General features: G+C 46.2%; 1 protein-coding gene across 1 annotated transcript in view; it reads left to right on the top strand.

Moving 5' to 3' along the window:
- The first annotated feature begins 880 nt into the window (after positions 1–880).
- LOC125296351 (multidrug resistance-associated protein 1-like) overlaps positions 881–18,519 on the top strand; it is a 26,095-nt gene continuing 8,456 nt past the window's right edge. The window contains exons 1-16 of the mRNA XM_048246229.1: positions 881–1,302; positions 5,679–5,855; positions 6,601–6,726; positions 7,680–7,817; positions 11,172–11,297; positions 11,577–11,638; positions 11,925–12,056; positions 12,479–12,685; positions 14,215–14,392; positions 14,889–15,050; positions 15,328–15,420; positions 16,239–16,442; positions 16,687–16,833; positions 17,162–17,249; positions 17,950–18,019; positions 18,449–18,519. The exon at positions 18,449–18,519 is cut by the window's right edge and continues 56 nt beyond it. Of these exons, the coding sequence (XP_048102186.1) occupies positions 1,261–1,302; positions 5,679–5,855; positions 6,601–6,726; positions 7,680–7,817; positions 11,172–11,297; positions 11,577–11,638; positions 11,925–12,056; positions 12,479–12,685; positions 14,215–14,392; positions 14,889–15,050; positions 15,328–15,420; positions 16,239–16,442; positions 16,687–16,833; positions 17,162–17,249; positions 17,950–18,019; positions 18,449–18,519 (2,023 nt within the window). The 5' untranslated portion in view covers positions 881–1,260. The remainder of the gene's footprint in view (positions 1,303–5,678; positions 5,856–6,600; positions 6,727–7,679; positions 7,818–11,171; positions 11,298–11,576; positions 11,639–11,924; positions 12,057–12,478; positions 12,686–14,214; positions 14,393–14,888; positions 15,051–15,327; positions 15,421–16,238; positions 16,443–16,686; positions 16,834–17,161; positions 17,250–17,949; positions 18,020–18,448) is intronic.

Here is an 18,519-nt window from a genome sequence, read left to right as displayed (position 1 = left end):
CTTCGCCACAGCTCACTGCAGACCCCCCCTCCCCAGACCCCTACGAGACCCCTCCTGGCCCTGTACAATTTAACAGGGGGGCTCGCATTCTCGGTAAGGTGCTGAAATCGCCGCGGTGCATTTTTCGCAAGTGTGTCCCACAGCACAGTGTCTTGTCCTGAATGAACACAAGTGCGTCGGCACTGTCACCTGACCACACATGCTTCTGCCATGTCTCACGCCACAACACGTTCCAAAAGATGTCGGGTGAGGGAACGTATCATGCATAGATTATGAGAAGATTTATCCTACCTGTTGCATCAACTATCTCTATCATACTGGTATACTATTATTTGTTTTCTCAGAAACCACCAGGAACCTGTAGCAATTACAAATAGACCCAGGAGTGTAAAGTATATGGACATGACAATTTTGTTAACAAACTGTGTAATAATGTGTAGTTAGGCAAAGAGTCAGTGACTCTCTTTTTGTTGTGAGGTATCAGGGGGATATCTGACTTCATTTATAAATAGAAGTCTGGCCTGCAGGGATTTAATGTGTTACTCCAAATGGGTGTGGCCAAGACGGTGGTGGGAGGGCTTAATTTAGGGGGCATGTCCAGAGATGAAAAGGGAGGGGAAAGTCCAGAAAGCATTGGTGAGGTTGGGGAGGAGAGAAGACGCTTGCAAGTCTGGATGTGCTCTTCCCCTCAATAGGGGAGTGTCTGTGGTCCTTTGACCACAGCACACGTGGGTGAAAGAGACAGTGGGAGAGTGTGTGTGTGTGTGTGTAAAAAAAGAAAAAAGAAAAAAAGAAATATCTTCCACCCACCTTAGAGGGGGAGGGGGCGTTGAAGAAAACTGGCAGCCCAGAACTCAAAAACAAGACAGCCACACAAGAGTTCCAGAGAGAGAGCAAGAGAAGCCTGGCGTGTTGTCCTCACTGAAGCATAGCGAACCTGACTCACCGGCTGAGGCTGACACTTAAAACTCCAACACTCGCTCTCTATTACCTATTACACACACACTGAGTGTCTGAAAAACACTGCCCCTCTCAAACATAGACATCACACATACAGACAGACAGACAGACAGTAAAGCCCACACACACACACACACTTCCAAACTCATTCTGTAGGCTACTCACAGACTGGGCAAGGCAGCTTTCTCTGCCTAGAACGGCGTTTGCCTGGGAAGCTGTGGAGACTTTTACTGTGGTGAGGTGAGGAGTGGAGAGGAGGGGAGTCGTGAAGCAAACAGCACGCCTGGGAGGAAGAGAAGGATGGATGCCCTCTGCAGTCTCAGCGGGCTGGACCCTCTCTGGGTAAGTGCCTGAGTGACCCCCTCCGCCCCCCGGTAGATGACGGAGGGGACTGCTGACAGTACTGTGAAAGACTGGGCAATGAGTTTTTTATTATCTTTGTTCCATTTGCCAAAAGCTTACATGAGTCTGATAGAGAGAAATAAATCAATGGAAAGGAATTTAGAGACTGGATGCTATCTTGGAAGATGGAGGATTAATATGAGATTGCAGATTGCTGGAAAGTTTGATGTGCAGGGTGTTTAGACCAACAGCTCTGTGTTCAATTACAGAAGTTTGGGACTATTGGATGTTTGTTTGAACTAATTTGGGGACTATTGTGTGCGGCTGTTTGTTTGTCCTATTGATGAGTTGAACTGATGAAGCAAGAGCCTGCTTGCATTAGTGGTGTGTGTCTCAGACTGATTCTCAGAAGTGACAACTTTTTTCTGTCTGCATTAACTGGCACAAGCCAAGGACACGAGTCACAGATTCCCCATGATTCACTGACCCCAGTGAACCAGATTTCATGATGAACCAACAGAGCTGTCTCAGGTGGCTGTTATTTAGCTTAACCAGAAGCACCTCAGAGGAGTACATAAGAATCTCCAACCGTCCCAAAAGAACCGCTCTTAAATTAACGTTAACTGCAGGCACTTGGGCTCCTCAGTGAGAGTTTCTCGTGTTGGTTGGACTGCACCAGACTTGGCTTGGCTTTTGCACACTTGGATGTGTGTCAGGGATAGTCTCACTGAGTGAGAAGTGAGAAAAAGCTAATATAGTTTGTGTGGAAATCCAACACTCACGTTTCAAATGTGAAATATGTTAAATCAGAAGGTGATCTTGCTCTGTACTTAGACCCTGTTGACTGAACGAATTATTCATGTCAGCCTTGCTGAAGTCAAAGTTAATAGATCATGGATTAACCCTATCTGGGTTAGTACATCTGTTCTACTTCACATGATGATTGTGACATTAAGGAGTTTTCTAACAGCCTAATGCCAATATACATTAATTCTCGGACAGGGCTGTGACATGGCCACAATTAGAGGCTGCTTGCATGGCTATACACGTATCACATGGGTAACATCCATGCTAAATTGTCCATGCATGCATTCTACAAACGCACCCTGAATTTGAGCACCAAACTGCTGTGTCCATATTGCATGTATAGAAGGGGTCCATACAAAGGCATCCCTCTAATGCAGTAAAGTCACACCACCATGCTGTATGCTGCTCTGCTTATGCACAGGTTAGATATTGTGCATGTAAATGAACCCAGTTGAAAAAAAAAAGAAATATTTGGGCATATTTCTGACCCCCCCCAAAAAAAAGAAATATTTGGGCATATCAAACGTATCATATTGCAACATGCTTGTCTCAGCTAATTGGCCGAATGTAAGACAGTCCTCATGGTTTCCCTCTGGGCTTTGGACTGACTCTGTTGGCCCCGTGCGCAGCCTGCAGTGCGTACACAAACAGGCCGGCTCCTGAATCACGTCCTGGGAATGTGGTGAGGACTGGGGAGGAGACCAACTCAAACAATGCCTCAGGGAGAGAGAGAGAGAGAGATCGAGAGAGAGAGAGAGAGAGAGAGAATAGCCCACTGTAGCATCCCAGCCTGGTGCCGAGCCATAGCGGCGAGTCCCAGAGATGGAGAGAGAGAGAGAAAGAGGGAAAGTGTGTGAAAGAGAGAAATACAATGTGATTGAGACACAGAACAGGGAGAAACAGCAGACATGCAGAGAAACAGCAGTGAGAGAGGGAGACAGCAGACATGCAGAGAAACAGCAGTGAGAGAGGGAGACAGATACACTGGGAGAGGAGAGACTGAGAGGGTCAGACAGCTAAGGAGAGAAAGAGTCACAGTGATGGTGATGAGAGAGAGAAAGAGAGAAAGGGAGAGAGAGACTATTGGAGAAAAGGAGGCAGCAAGGAGGCAGGCTGAGAGAGAGATGGTGACAGAGCAGGAAAGAGAGAGATGGATAGAGAGGGAGATGGAGAGAGAGAGGGTATAGAAGGGTTTGTTGTACTGGGCTGGGAGGAAAATGAGTGGGAAGAGGTGACACGAGTGCTCGTTTCCCTTCCTGTGGCCACGCCAGAGCGCTCCCTCTCTCTCTCTCTCTCTCTCTCTCTCTCTCTCTCTCTCTCTCTCTCTCTCTCTCTCTCGCCCTGCAAGGTGTTGCACTGAGGCCCAGGGACCCAGCCAGCTGGATCCGCTATATTTGGACCACACATTCATTTCAGAGTGACCATGTCTGTGTGTGTGTGTGTGTGTGTGTGTGTGTGAGAAAGACAGAGAGAGCATGAGAGTGTGTATGGATAGAACAGCAGGATAGAAAGAATGTGTGTATGTGAGAGAGAGAGATTGAGAAAGAGTGAGAGAGAAAGAGAGAGTTTGCGTGTATGTGTGATGAAAAGCTACAGTCGCATCTGACAGATACAGGCTGCGAAGAACAAAGAAAGCTAGATATACTGTACATAGATATAGCTAGATATAGAGATAGGAAAGGGCAGATTGTGAGAGAATCCACACCAAACGTATGAGATCACAGAGGCACCTGTAGACCAATCTGTACAGTTGCACTTAGCACCATAAAGACCAACTCAATGTAATACAGAAAGGAATGCATTTACTCTCTCTCTCTCTCCTTTTCTCTTTTATTCTCTCGTATTCTCTCTCCAACCAGGCAGTAGGGACCTCCACAGAAGAGCTGGCAAGCCCCCATACACCGCTGCACCACAAGCCTTCTTCTAGGCAGCGTGCAGTATTTGCCAGTACAGTGCTCTAATCTCAATCTTTGGGGGTGAACAGTCTCTGTGAACAGAGAAACCGCAATAACATCCATGTTTGGGCAAACAGGGGGCTAAAGAGTTGATGCACATAAAATGTATGAAACTGTTTCAAGGCATTTCAAAAAGTTCCTCATTAAGATCGAACAAGTCAGTCATAGTTCAAATGACCTTGAGAATTCCCAGGAACCGGTAAGCACTCTAGGATCATAAAACGCAAACATTTTATTTTCCTGGTGCTTTTAATCCTTTATGCTTATGACCAGATGCATACTAGAAAACACAATCCAGATGTTGTATACAAGTTGGTAAACATCTGTGCACTCATCCACCTTTGCAGGATAGAGCGGAAAAATGAACTATGACTATAGAATATGACTGGTCAATTTTAATGCCTTTATGTGCATATTAAGCATTTTGAATGTCACCATGATTTGACAAACAAACAACCTTGGTCACCGTGGTTTCCGTGGGAGCCGTAGGTTTTGGAGGGAGCCTTGAGATTCTTCTGGTTGCTATATTTGCTCAGCTCTCTGAGAAGGTTGTGGATTTTACAATCCCTACAGTTGGGCTGAGAAAGCGGTTGGCACCTTCAGTCCCATTTCACCCCCACACCACTCTAACACCACCCTGGGTTTCACCTGGTGTGTGAATGTAGCTAAAGGGTCACAGCAGGTGAATGACCATTCTCAGCAGGATGATTTGTCCATCCTTGGCTCTCTTAGTCCAGTGTCTAATTGTGTTTGCCTCCCAATCTTCACAAATGAGGGTTAGCCTCATTAACCCAAACATTATGTCCATAGTGTTTGAATAAAAAAAATACTCCTTCATCGGTCATCTTGATTAAACAGAAACTGAACATCAAGTGGAAAAACAATCCAAGTCAGCTCTTGTGTTTCGGTTTTGGTGTGCCGCCATTGGGTCAGAGTTAAGCCCAAGAAAGTCTCTACCTTCACAATGGGGAACTGAAACTGACTCATTCACACGAGAGACGATTAACGATGAGTTTCATCTTTGACAGCTGCTGAAATGCTTGTTGTCTAATCTTGTGCTTAACATTCTAGACTGAGGTTTCCAATGGAACAAGTCAGAGCCTGAGTCCTTCTGCTCATTCCAAAAATATTAACCGCCCATGGCTAATACAGCATCTAAAGGTGTTTCCCTGAAATCATCTGCAACTGGTGTTGCTAGCATGTCTAGTGACGTTCAGCAAGATGTGATCACCAGGGCCACAGAGCATTGGTTACTATTCTGATGATACATTGGTTTTCTAACGGTTTCCTAAATGTAGCTTTCCACATGATCAGCATTTTCTTTGTATAGAATAATGATGAAAGGTCCAATTCTGACTTATATTTTCCAATTTGCGTGATGTCTGATTTTTGTTACCCCATCGGCATTTACAGTACAGGGGAAGTTGTATCCACTGCGTCCTCAGTGAGGATCTGGGTTGTTTAGTTACAGAACGTGTGTCATCGCTGAAAAATGAATACCACCCACTGTGGGCTGAGGCCAAGTCAAGCAGAATATTATACCATTGCAAACAATTCTTAAAAGAACTGAGCCACAGAGTGCACAGAGTTCATGTGTGTTTGTGTGATTTTCAGGACTGGAACTTGACGTGGTACACCCCGCACCCTGACCTGACCCAATGTTTCCAGCACACGGTGCTGGTGTGGTTTCCCTGCTTTTATCTGTGGCTCTCGGCGCCCTTCTACTTTTTGTTCCTAAAATTCCAAGACCATGGGCGCATATCCCTGTCCAGCCTCTGCTGCACCAAAACGGTGAGTCAGGGCCTGTCTCCGTCAAACCCGTGCCGGACACAGGTCAAAGAGTCTGCACTAAGTTCAAATGAGGTGTTTGAGTAAATATTTAAAGAGCTCAGAGAAACAGTGTGAAGCTTCTTATTATGGTTCTACCAGTATAATTAAATTAATTGGTATGATCAAAATGTCTTTTGTTATATATTGTATAAACCTTAAGCCTAACCTAATCCTAGCATGACATGATTTTCACTTACTTACATGTACGTTTTATATCCCACACTTGTTACCATGTTGACATTAACCTTGACCATACATTGTGATAAATAGTTTTAAAAGAAAGTTTCAAAAGATAATCATAACTTATCTAGATAGTCTACAGAGGATAATCCAAGTAAAGTGTGACAAAATATGTTGCAGTCAATTGTATACTTTTGGAAAAGATGTCGAAATACTTGCAGCTGTCTCACTCTCAACACGCAGACACCACTAACACATACAACAATGTCATCAGCATCATAATGTGGTTCCATGCTGGAAAAAGCGGAAGCCGTTCCCCAAAAATGTTGAAAACACCCTTGCAGTAGCACTATGTAAAAACTGTTTTAGCTCAGCATGGTGTTTTGTTGTGCGTCGGACGAAAATGTGAAGAATGTCTCGGGTTGCTGATTATAGATCTTGTTGTTCGTGGAAGTATCTGAAACTCTGTTTCTGTCCCTCTTTTTTCTTGATCTATATCTGTCTGTCTGTATGTTCTATCTCTCAGGTTCTGGGGCTGTGTCTGGCGTCCTTTGGCTTCCTGGAAGTGTTCTACCTGCTGGCCCAGAGAAGCTCAGAGCTGGAGCATCACATGGTGTTCCTCCTCAGTCCCATTATACGTGGCCTCACCATGGTAACCGTCTGTCCGCGTCTGTTTTGGCGCCCGCATCAATTCCACAGCCTGAGGGCCTAGCAGTCATCCTAAACTAAGCTAAGCCAGGGCGTTGGTTGACTCGTAGTGCGCTTTTCTGTCGAGTATAGTATTATGTGTTTCTGGTGTTGACATTGTGAAGTAACGCAAGAGGAGCGTTGCTTAGATGTTCCTCTTGCCGCCACCCTGGCATGAAAAGAAAAAAAAAATGTCTTTATTTGCTTTGTCTTCCGGGCAGCAAGAAAGACAAAGCAAATAAAGACATATATCAAAACTGTTATGTCTAATCACAACGCCTCAGGTCAGTGGAAATGTGAAGGGACTCTAGATGTTTCATGATGTGTGAGATTGAGCATTTGTGTGACTTACTCAGACACCGTGACCCAGGACTGAGCTCCGTCTGGTTGCCCTCTCCTATGGCCTCCCCGTATAAATAAACATCTTTCACCTGCGGTCACCGTAGACACCAGGGTCAACAGTGGCTGAAGCACGGGGCAGTTACTGTATACGGATGCTGACCCAGCCGATAACTCAACTTTTACTGTCCTGAAAATAGGCACATTCCTGCTATTGTTGCATTCCTTTATAAAAAAAAATAAATAATCAATAAATACTGTCAAGACTCATAATTTACCACAGTAACGCAAATTCATTCATGGAGTTTATTTTTTTGTGATCGCAAAGAAGTCACTGTGGACAAACAGTTGGTGGCCTTCAAAATGGGTATCTGCATGTTATATGATACAAATATATATAAATAAGATGGATAAATAAGATGGCCTGGGCAGTAGTGGAGCGACATTTTTGAGGAGAACAAAATGGAAGCAAATGATCTGCTTTTCATCTAATCACTTATGTCCCTCTTTCCCTCTACCTGTCTATCTCTCTCTCCCTCCCTCCCTGTCTATCTCTCTCTTTCTCCTTCTCTTTCTCAGGTGTTGGCGGTAGCTGTCATACAGGTGGAGCGTTTGAAAGGCTGCCGTTCGTCCGTCTTCCTCTTCCTGTTCTGGACCATGGCGGTGGTCTGCTCTATCATCCCTCTCAGGGCAAACATCCAGACCATCATGGAGGAGGTAAGTGGTCATGTGACGGCCCTGCCAGAGCCTGAGCTTCTTTTCCCAAGGCCCGAAACATGCTAATGCACACGGCACAACCAGCCTGATTATAGGCTACTGTACACCAGCTATATCGGTCTCTGTCTGTCTGTCTGGGACGTTTATGAAGAGTTTGGTAGTTTTTTTGCTGAGAAAAACCTTTTCGTAAGTAAAGAGCCTATGGATCTCATCCAGCTGCTCCTATCTTTCCCTCCGCCACTCCTGTCTCTCTCAATCCCTCTCTCTGTTTGCCTAAACCTACACCCCAGTGGGTTGTAGGCGGTTCTTGGTTTACCTCAGCAGTCCGCTGAATGCCCGGCCTTGTCTGGGGGCAGAGCCCGTGCGGTCAGGACTTCTGGTGAAGTTCCAGACAGATAACGGACCGCGGGGGAGGCCGCGCACTTCTGCGGATGCCACCACCGCCCACCGTCTCCCCCCGGTTTGTGTGTGTGTGTGTACAGTACGGGTCTGTGTGTGTGTTTGTGTGGGTGTGTGACACCCCGCCATCTCAGCACTCTAATTTAACAACCCACACCCATGCCCCCCATGGAGGATGCAATCAGTCGTATGTGACGTGTCAACAAAGTCTAACTGTGCGTCTGGTTCACGCTATACGGGCCTGTGGCAAATGTATACATTTAGTTTATTTTATGTCTCGCATCTCAGACTCAGGTTTTTTGGGACTGTAGATCTTCAGCCACAGCCCGTGTGGAGTGTGGAGAATGCACTTGTCGGGTGCAGATCCGAGACCAATGTTTTTATAGCAGTGTCTGATGGCTCAAAACCACAAGCGCACGTAACTTCAGCAACATAAATGCCAGGGCTTCTTAAGCCCTATATCACCAGACGTTTTTGTTAATAAGCTTGTCTGCCATGCTGAGCCATGATGTGTGGAAATCTGTCACTAAAAATTGCCACGACGATGTCCACTTGTGCAAACAAAGACCTGGATTTCACGCTCTGGCTAGGCGGCCAAATTCTTTTCAATGGCTTTTGTAAACTCAATGCCCTTTCTCCTCGGTGCCAACACTAACAACTTCATGCCAGCTTTGCGGACTCGCCATCAGGCTTTGTGGCATAATGTGTTGCATGACCAATCGGTCTCCAAACCTCCCTCTCTCTCTCTCTCTTTCTCTCTCTCTGTCTCTCTTTCTTTGTTGTTGTTGCTCCAAATCCAAGCAAGCAGAGGAGTTTTAAAAAGGGGTCAGGAGTTGTGGTGCCCAAACTTAGTTCTATGACCCAGAGTGGCGGTCGAAGTAAATGAGCAAACTGGTGTTGACATTTCCTTCGAGAAGTCAACTGACCTACATATTTTGCCTGCCCTGGAGCGCTATTGCTTTTTGTAGGTCCTCTGGGGGTGGCTGCGTAGTAAATCTCAGGCCTCAGCACAAAACACAGCCAGGCCTGTTTGTGTTCACCGGACTCTGCGATGCTTCACAGCACAAGGTCGACATTAACACATCCAGGGGGTTGGGGATTGGTCTTTCTATGTAAAGTGACCAAATAAACCTGTATAGCCTATAAACACACACACGCACACACGCACGCACGCACACACACACACACACACACACACACGCACACACACACACACACACACACACACAAACACTGATATATACAGTATAAAACATATCATTATGCATAAACATACACTACTGTAGTGCATACATCACCCCTAAAAAGCCCTACAAAGGCAACAACTCAGATAAACTCATCTATTTACATCCACCCATAAACCCACACAAAGAAGTTGCTTGCAGATACACATACACACACACAGACACACACACACACACACACACACACACAGACACACACACACACACACACAGACACACACACACACACAGACACGCACACACACAAACACATTAGCAGGAGCACAGACACACACTGACTTTGGTCCAAAACACCGCATGCAACCACATGTTCCGGTGGTTAATATTTGTCTTTGGCCCTGTTTCCCTTTCAGTGTGCATTGGCCTCTGCCCTCACCAGGCCTTCTCTACTTATAGATGCCGTGACTGCAAGCTTTTATTACTCTCCCATGCGGAATCCATCTGTGTAGATAAATATATATATACATGTGTTGAGGTGGTGGTAGTGGTTTGGTGGCTTATTTTTCTTTTTCTTGCTTACTTTCTTTCCTAAGCGTTTTTTTGTTGTTGTTGTTGTCGTTTATTTGCCTTATGATTTAAGACTCACTGGGGATGAAGTGGTATATTGAGTGAGTCATTAATGCTGGGCTGCAGCCAGGCTCCACGATGCCACTCACAGTGTCCCAACCGAGGGCTCGGCGTGTGTGGGGAGGGAGAGAGAGAGACCGCGGAACGGGGAGTCCTTCAAAGCCACCGCAGCCCGGTGAACTCCCTGCCCCGAGGGCCTCCACCCTCCACTGCTGCCGGTGCGGGGGCCGGAGGGAGGCTACTGCGCTGCGGCATGCGGCTGGGGGCCCGGTGTGCCAAGCTCACGTCGGCAGGGCCTCACGCAGGCGCTCCCAGGGCCGGACGAGTGGAAGGACGGACGGAAGAGCCGTGCACAGATATGGTAGAAGAGGAAGCAGGAAATAGACACATATGGTAGAGCAGGAAATAGGCGCCAACCTCAGGCGCGGCCCACTAGGGCTTCTCTGCAGGGCGCATGGGAATCCCATGGCTGGGTTTCAGTGACTGACTCCTTTTTTCCACGGCTCTCTCTGTTTTGCTCATATTACTGCTGTCGCTTACTCCCTCTCTTTTTTATCCTTCCTCTTTCAGTGCCTCTTCTCTTTCTCTGCCCGTCTCTTTCCCTCACTTTCTCCTCTTCCCTGCTCCATCCACTGTTCACTAAGTCCCCTTATCACTAACGTCTTTGCCCATCATATTCCTTACCTTTACCTTTCCCACTACACGGCTGGCATACACCACAAAGAGAAATTGAAAAAATGTGGAGCATTATTCTCGCAGAGCAGATTTTTGGTCTATCATTACCTGATGTTTTTTATTGGTGTATTTAAGACCTGCTTGACTTGGAATGTGCAGTTCTTACAAGATACTATGCCTTCATTATTTCTTGAATCCTCATGAGTTTTGTTGTAAACCTATTGGTGTCCTGCTGATTTAGATGTAAAACCTACGTAAAGTTGAAAGCAAAAAAACAAATTGACTAAATTCATTCAACCTCAGATGAATGCTAAATGATGGTATGCTACACTACGATTATTACAGATAGTTTACAACCATGTTCTGTTCAGCGGTGCCCAATGAACATATGTGTGTTAATGTGTATTAATGTGTGTGTGTGTGTGTGTGTGTGTGTGTGTGTGTGTGTGTGTGTGTGTGTGTATTGTAGGGCTTCTCCACCAATGCCATGCGCTTCGTGGCCTTCTTCGTCTACTTTTCCCTGCAGCTGGCTCAGATGATCCTGAGCTGTTTTGCTGACCAGCGCCCACGGACCAGGAAGCCCATTTTTGGCAAGGTACAGTGTTCAGACACATGGGCATCTTCATGAGGCCTATCCATCACGTACCCCTAAAAGCCATACAGGATTATGGGCCTTTAGCCACCCTCACTAACCTTCCCATAACCTTAGCCTTTAAAAGGAATCTTGCTTTATTCCAGGTTCATAGCAACTCCAGATACTGTATCTTCACATTTACTACACTACAATTATGTCTTATTTCATCTTGAACATTAGGCTCTTTTTTGTAATACATGCGATTGCTGTGTTATTGAGTAAGCTGGGTTGTTCCTACAGAACCCATGCCCAGAAGAGGACGCCTCGTTCTTGTCAAGAATACTGTTCTGGTGGTACAGTGGGTAAGTGTGGGAGAGAAACTGTTTGTGATCAGTTGAGTCAATCGGTATGCTAACAACCTAGTTCATCCATCCATCCATCCATCCATCCATCCCTCTATCATTTGATTCCATTCATACATGCATCCCTTCATCATTCCATTTATACATGTATCCATCCATCCACTCATCTATAAAAACAAATGTCCAACAATCAACCAGCTAGCGAATGTGAATACCGGTAGGTGCATTATCATACAATGTAACTACGAAGAGAACAGGTAGCAGTGAAACACATATATTCCCATAGGTTAATGGTAAAGGGCTATCGCTCACCACTGAAAGCCGAGGACCTGTGGCCACTCCGGGAGAAGGACACGTCAGACAAGATCATCGCTGACCTGGAGGACGAGTGGGCCAAGCAGTGTGCCAAGCTCCAACAGTAAGACACACGCCATACCACATGACGACCATCCTTACTCACCATGACCATACCATAGCATCCTTACCACCCACATCAGATGACAGCATTGCCACACTGTGCCTGTGTATTTCATCACTATCCATTCCCATGACTCAACTTGGTCAATTTCTGTGGTCTGAGTCCTCAAATAGACAAATCACTGTATACTGTTACTGATCCATTCTGACCATTGACCAATTATTCTTTAAATATTGCTGCTTATGAAGTGTGATTAAAGTGGCATTAGAGATCATTGATCTGTACTGTAACCAGCAGTTACAAAACCCCAAAAGGAATAGCAGCAGCAGCAGTGGTTGCGAAGTCTGAGTTACATCACTGACTGGTGGGGCTGTGTGTGTGTGTGTGTGTGTGTGTGTGTGTGTGTGTGTGTGTGTGCACAGGCAGGAAAAGTCTCTGAATGCCGCTCAGGCCGTGGGCTACAAACTCACCGAGCAGACGCAGCTCCTGAGAAAACTCCGGAAGGAACAGAGCTCTGGGTTCTGCCTGCTGCGCATGCTGGCACGGAACGTCGGGCCGTGCTTTCTGGCCGGAACTCTCTGCCTAGTCATCCACGACGCCTTCATGTTCTCCATCCCACAGGTGCTGAGGTGAGAATGAGACTCTGCAAAGTGTACTTGTGGGCGGTGGCAGTATACTGGTTAAGTGTACTTGTGGGTGGTGGTAATATACTGTTTAAGTGTACTGATGGGCGGTGGTAATATACTGGTTAAGTGTACTTGTGGGTGGTGGTAGTATACTGGTTAAGTGTACTGATGGGCGGTGGTAGTATACTGGTTAAGTGTACTTGTATACTGGTTAAGTGTACTTGTGGGTGGTGGTAGTATACTGGTTAAGTGTACTTGTATACTGGTTAAGTGTACTTGTGGGTGGTGGTAGTATACTGGTTAAGTGTACTGATGGGCGGTGGCAGTATACTGGTTAAGGAGCTTGGCTAGCATGCGGTGGCCACAGAAGTCATAGGATCAACTCCCTACTGCCACCGTTGTGGCCTTGAGCAAGGCACTTAACCCCAAGTTGCTCCAGGGAGATTTGCCCCCTGCAATTGGTATCTGTAAGGCAGGAAAAACATTTGGGCCCAATGTGGTGAAGCCACACATTCCCTCTGTTAATTATATCTTTGCCCAAAAAGCAGGCAGACAGAGAGAAAAATGGTAGAGTGAAAGTGAGAACCAAAAGAGAGGGAGGTGGTAGAAATGATTAATTTGAGGGAAAGAGTCATATGTAGACAAAAAGAAAAATCTGGAAAGAGATGTTAGTCAGAAAGTCAGAGAGAAACAAAGCTATTTTTAAAAGAAATATGTGATAGGTTGGAAAGAGAGAGAAGGGAGAGAGAGAGAGAGATGGGCAGATAAAGTCCCAGACAACTCTTACCCGCAGCCTCTGAACCACAGCAGCCCGGGCCGCTCTAACCGGCTCTAACGGTTTTAACGGCAGACTCTACCCCGTCCGCCGCCGCCGCAATAAGACAGCCACCAGTCAAGTGCAAGCGCAGCAGGCGAGGCGGCCGTGGCAGAGGCAGAGGTCCTGCCCTGCTGACAGTCTCCAGCGACTGTGTGCAGAAAACCAGCAGAGCTGTGGCCTCCCCCCCCCACACGCACACACAAAACACACCAAAACTATCACAGTCACAGCCGACCCAACACCGGTTTCAGCCAGACTGGGTATTCTGGGAACCACGGGTCCTCCTAGTCTTTCGGCGCTGCTGCAGATGCAGCCGTCGTTGGGGCCAGAGGCAAGGCAGATGGACGGTGTTGCGATGATGGTGTGTTTCTATGGGCTTCCTGGCGGCCGCAGACTGTGGCCGTGTGTCAGAGTTAAAGAGCAGCCACTGTGGGAACCAAGGCCTGTGGGCCGCATGCTGCCAAGGCGATTTGAGGCCAGTGGGGTGGCAGCGCTGCTGACTTTGCAGTCTAGTCTCGTGCCTCCAGGGTTAGGGAGGAAACGTCTGTGACATGGCAGTAGGTAATGGTTCCAAATCTGTTCTGTTTTCTTTGGCCGTGTGTGTGTGTGTGTGTGGGATGTGTTTGTGTGTGTGTGTGTGTGTGTGTTTGTTTGGGTACCTGTGTGTGCCTTCATGTGGATGGATGTGTGTGTGTGTGTGTGTGTGTGTATACAGCCTGCTCCTGGGGTTTGTGAGGGATGAAGACGCCCCCTTGTGGAAGGGCTACCTCTTCGCCTTCCTGATGTTCCTGCTCTCCTGTATGCAGTCCCTCTTCAACCATCAGTACATGTACACCTGCTTCACCGTGGGCATGAGGGTCAAGACTGCCGTCATGGGCCTCATCTACAGAAAGGTACGTGGACACTGCAACCGAGCATCCCCCACCCCCTCTCACACACACACACACACACACACACACACACACACACACACACACACACACACACACACACACACACACACACACACACACACACGCATATCAAACACGAACTCAGTGGCCTCAGGATTGCTAGTGTTAGTCATGCCAACCTTAATAAAGAGTGCAGATTAGACTTGGTGCCAGAGTTAAGGCCTACCACGTTTTTATTGTACAAATCTAACATGTAGTACCAGCATGCCATATGCACTGCTGAGGAAGGTCAGTAAACCCATAGTCCATACTGGAATTTCAAAAAGAGGAAATTTGATTCTTGGAGGTCCTTTCCATCTAGTGTTGTACCCAACTGATAGACCAGTCATTTTGCCGGTGTACAAGCAAACAAGCAAACAAGCAATGGCGCTACTAATCTACTGATTCTACTGACAAACTCTGGAACCTTCCTTGACCTCTCCTCTGTCTCCTCCAGTGCCTGGTGATCAACAGTGCCGCTCGCAGGTCGTGTACAGTGGGGGAGATTGTAAACTTGGTGTCAGCTGACACACAGAAGCTCATGGACTTTGTGGTGTACTTCAATGCAGTTTGGGTGGCTCCCATTGAGATTGCTTTATGCCTCTTCTTTCTATGGCAGGTAACAACAAACATGAGACAATGAATTAACCAAACTGACTAGAATATACCCTCAAAGGATTTCATGTAATGAAAACATATAGTATTGCAATGGGGAAATATTTAAAACTATTTAAAAGTCGAAGCCATCAACTACTACTGCAACTTATATCAGAGCTAGCTTTAGTTATTTCATGTTTGTAAATGTAGTGTGAGGCTTTGTAACAAACGCTTTAAGGATCTTAAGACCTTAAGTGTATAATTGCCTTGCGTGTAATGATCCTCCCTTCCCTGAACAGCGCCTAGGGCCATCAGCTTTGGCTGGCATCGCCACGGTAATCCTGATCTTCCCCCTCAATGGCTTCATCGCCAAGATGCGGAGCAAATTACAGGTAGGAGTCTGCACGCTGCCCGCCGCGTTTCTCCTCAGGGCAACAGTTGCTGTGTGTTTGTATACAGACCTGAGGATCTTAGAGCTCCTTCTCTCTCTCTCTCTCTCTCTCTCTCTCAGTCACTTTCTCTCTCTCTCTCTCTCTCTCTCTCAGTCTCTCTCTCTCTCTCTCTCTCAGTCACTTTCTCTCTCTCTCTCTCTCTCTCTCAGTCACTCTCTCTCTCTCTCTCTCTCTGCGGCCCATCCCACAGCTGGGAGCCATCAGGGAGAAAAAGAAAGTGGCGTGAGTGTGTGGCTTTCTCTGTAGGCCCTCTGCCCCTTTGATGGGCGCCCTGTTTAATGCCTGTGGAAAACAACCACAAAGAGCTTCCCATTGCCGTAAAGAAAGGGCTACATTCTTTTATTTTCTCCCTCGGCCTCAATAATAAAACACTTGGCAGCCACACACTTGACTCTTTTGGTCTTGTAAAATGGAAGCCACTGTCATGACGATATTAAATTGAACGTAGTATTGATTCAGAGCAGCTCATGTTATGTAAACACTGTTTTTGTGTGCTTCTCCTTTGGGTCAAGACCACAGCTTGATCAGTGCAGCTTGATTAATATGTCTGTGTTCTGTTTGGACATGTCTGGAGCAAAACACTTCTTCTCATGCATACTACAGTATGTATATGCTACAGTAGATTCAGGTTGTTTACAGTCAGATGAAAGATGCTTTGTAACGTCTGACAGTAGGCTACTTTACTAGTCAAGGATAGTTTTGAGGGTGCATGTATTGAAAACAACAAACTTACGTATCTGTGTGTGTGACTCTTCTAGGAGGTCCAGATGAAGTACATGGATGGCCGGATCAAGCTGATGAATGAGATTCTGGGCGGGATAAAGATCCTCAAGTTCTACGCCTGGGAGAAGGCCTTTCTGGAGCGTGTGATTGGCTACAGAGAGCACGAGCTCAAGGCTCTGAAGAAATCTCAGATCCTGTACTCCATTTCGTTCGCCTCCTTCAACGCCTCCTCCTTCCTGGTATGGTTCACATGGCACCTCCTCGGACTACTGTAAGAGCATACTGTCCAGTAACAATGTGATGTTAGCTGGTCACCATGTCCACTGTCAGCTAAACTATTATGATGGGCCACAGAGATGATTGGTGGTTGAGCCATTTTATAGGTAACAACTGAAACCAGAGAGAACACAGACCTGAATCATATGATGTAATATGTTTCCCTTGAGATGCACAACCAATGGCTTTTCTGTTCTGTGTCTGCAGATTGCCTTTGCCATGTTTGGAGTCTATGTGCTAATTGATGAGCGGAATGTTCTGGATGCACAGAAGGTCTTCGTTTCCATGGCGCTGATTAACATTCTGAAGACCCCCTTGAGCCAGCTGCCTTTTGCTATGAGCACCACCATGCAGGTACTGTCAATCACAGTTCTGTTGACCGCACTGCCAAAAATGGTAATCAAATTACAGTGAGTCCATAGAAAGACCAGAGAAAAGTCTCAGGCATTTCAAGTTACCACTCTAGTTGGTTTTGTGAGTGAAAGCCTTGACATGCTCGTTAGACAGAATGATTATGCCTCTACATCTGAGCTGCTGAACGACATGATTGGTCATTGTCATGGCCACATGGAAAAGTAACGTATTGTTGAGCTTCTCCAGATTTTATATAGAACCTTAAGATAATATGTTTTTAGTATGATGGTAAAATATGCATATTTGTTTGTTTGTTTGTTTGTCCTAGGCGGTTGTGTCACTGAAACGGTTGGGGAAATTTCTCTGTCAAGACGAGCTGAAACCGGGCAGTGTAGAGAAAGCTCCCTTCAGCCCTGGTATGGCAAGAATCACACATTTAAAACCTACATTTAATATGCATGTAATAACATTTCTATAAATATCTCACGTTTCAATTAAAGTCATAAACATATCATAGGCATGCACCCAAAAGACCAACCCAGAGTAATAAAAATAAAAATCTGCAATAAATCTGCAGTCATGATATTGCAGTATTTTCAATAAAATATAGATGCTTTCTGATGTTATAGGTCTGAAAGAGACATTTTAAAGGCTGTGAATTACATGTCATTAGGGAGAATAACTCGCCCTCTGTGGCAGTGAGATTATGCAGGCACCGCGGGGGTGTAGACTGTGGTTGAAATTTAGAGCTACATGACTGCATGCCCCTGCCCATGATCTCATTATGACACAGGAAAAGGGAGTTTGGAGATTGCAAAGCTATGGTGCCATTAAAATAGTCCTCTTATTCGTGGACCTGATATTTCAGCCCTCCCGCCAGTTGTGTAGCAAAAGCAATATAATTACAGCCAAGCATGGACTGAATTTGCCAAAACAGAATTCAGCTTCTGCAATTCCAAGTCCTCTCCCTGCCGCACCAAATTGTTAATGCATCTCACAGCTACTTAGGAAAGAGGGGGAGATGACTTCATTCCTTGTTGACATAGGCTACGCACTGTTTTGTAGTTTCAGAACTCTCTGTTCTAGTTCCGTCACATTAGTCTGTTTTCTCACCAGATGGCGACGGGGTGACCATAGAGAACGGCACTTTCAGCTGGTCCAAAGAGGGCCCTCCATGTCTGAGGAGGTAAACCAGAACCACCACACTCAGTAAACATTCCATCCCATTGACGTTCCAGGGCCTCATTGTTAGCTACCAACCAACAATCTACCAGTAAACAACATGTTGTCTTCGATCAGTCACCTAGCTGCGGCCCAGCTGCCACCATCTAAAGCTGATGGTATGGGCCAAATTTTTGAGCAAAGTTGCTGGGCTGTGTTCCTCATTACTGTGGTTCTGGGATGTTCCCATTGATATTGGGCAACAATACATTTTCTGAGGAACTTTAATCATCAGTAGGCACATTGTCATGATCATCCAATCAGACTAAATGGAACTGGTTATGTGGTTACCCAGCAACATTGCTCACTAAGTTGCCCCACGTATCATACTGATCTTAATAGGTGTGATTAGCGGTTAGCATTGATGGCATTCTGTGGTGATGTCTTCCTGCAGGATAAATGTGCGGGTGCCGTGTGGATCGCTGGTGGCAGTCGTAGGCCATGTCGGGAGCGGGAAGTCATCCT

This window comes from Alosa alosa, chromosome 6 (genome assembly GCF_017589495.1).
Source record: "Alosa alosa isolate M-15738 ecotype Scorff River chromosome 6, AALO_Geno_1.1, whole genome shotgun sequence".
NCBI lineage: Eukaryota > Metazoa > Chordata > Actinopteri > Clupeiformes > Clupeidae > Alosa > Alosa alosa.
Note: the sequence above shows the minus strand (reverse complement) of the source record. Positions and strands in the feature narration are given on the sequence as shown.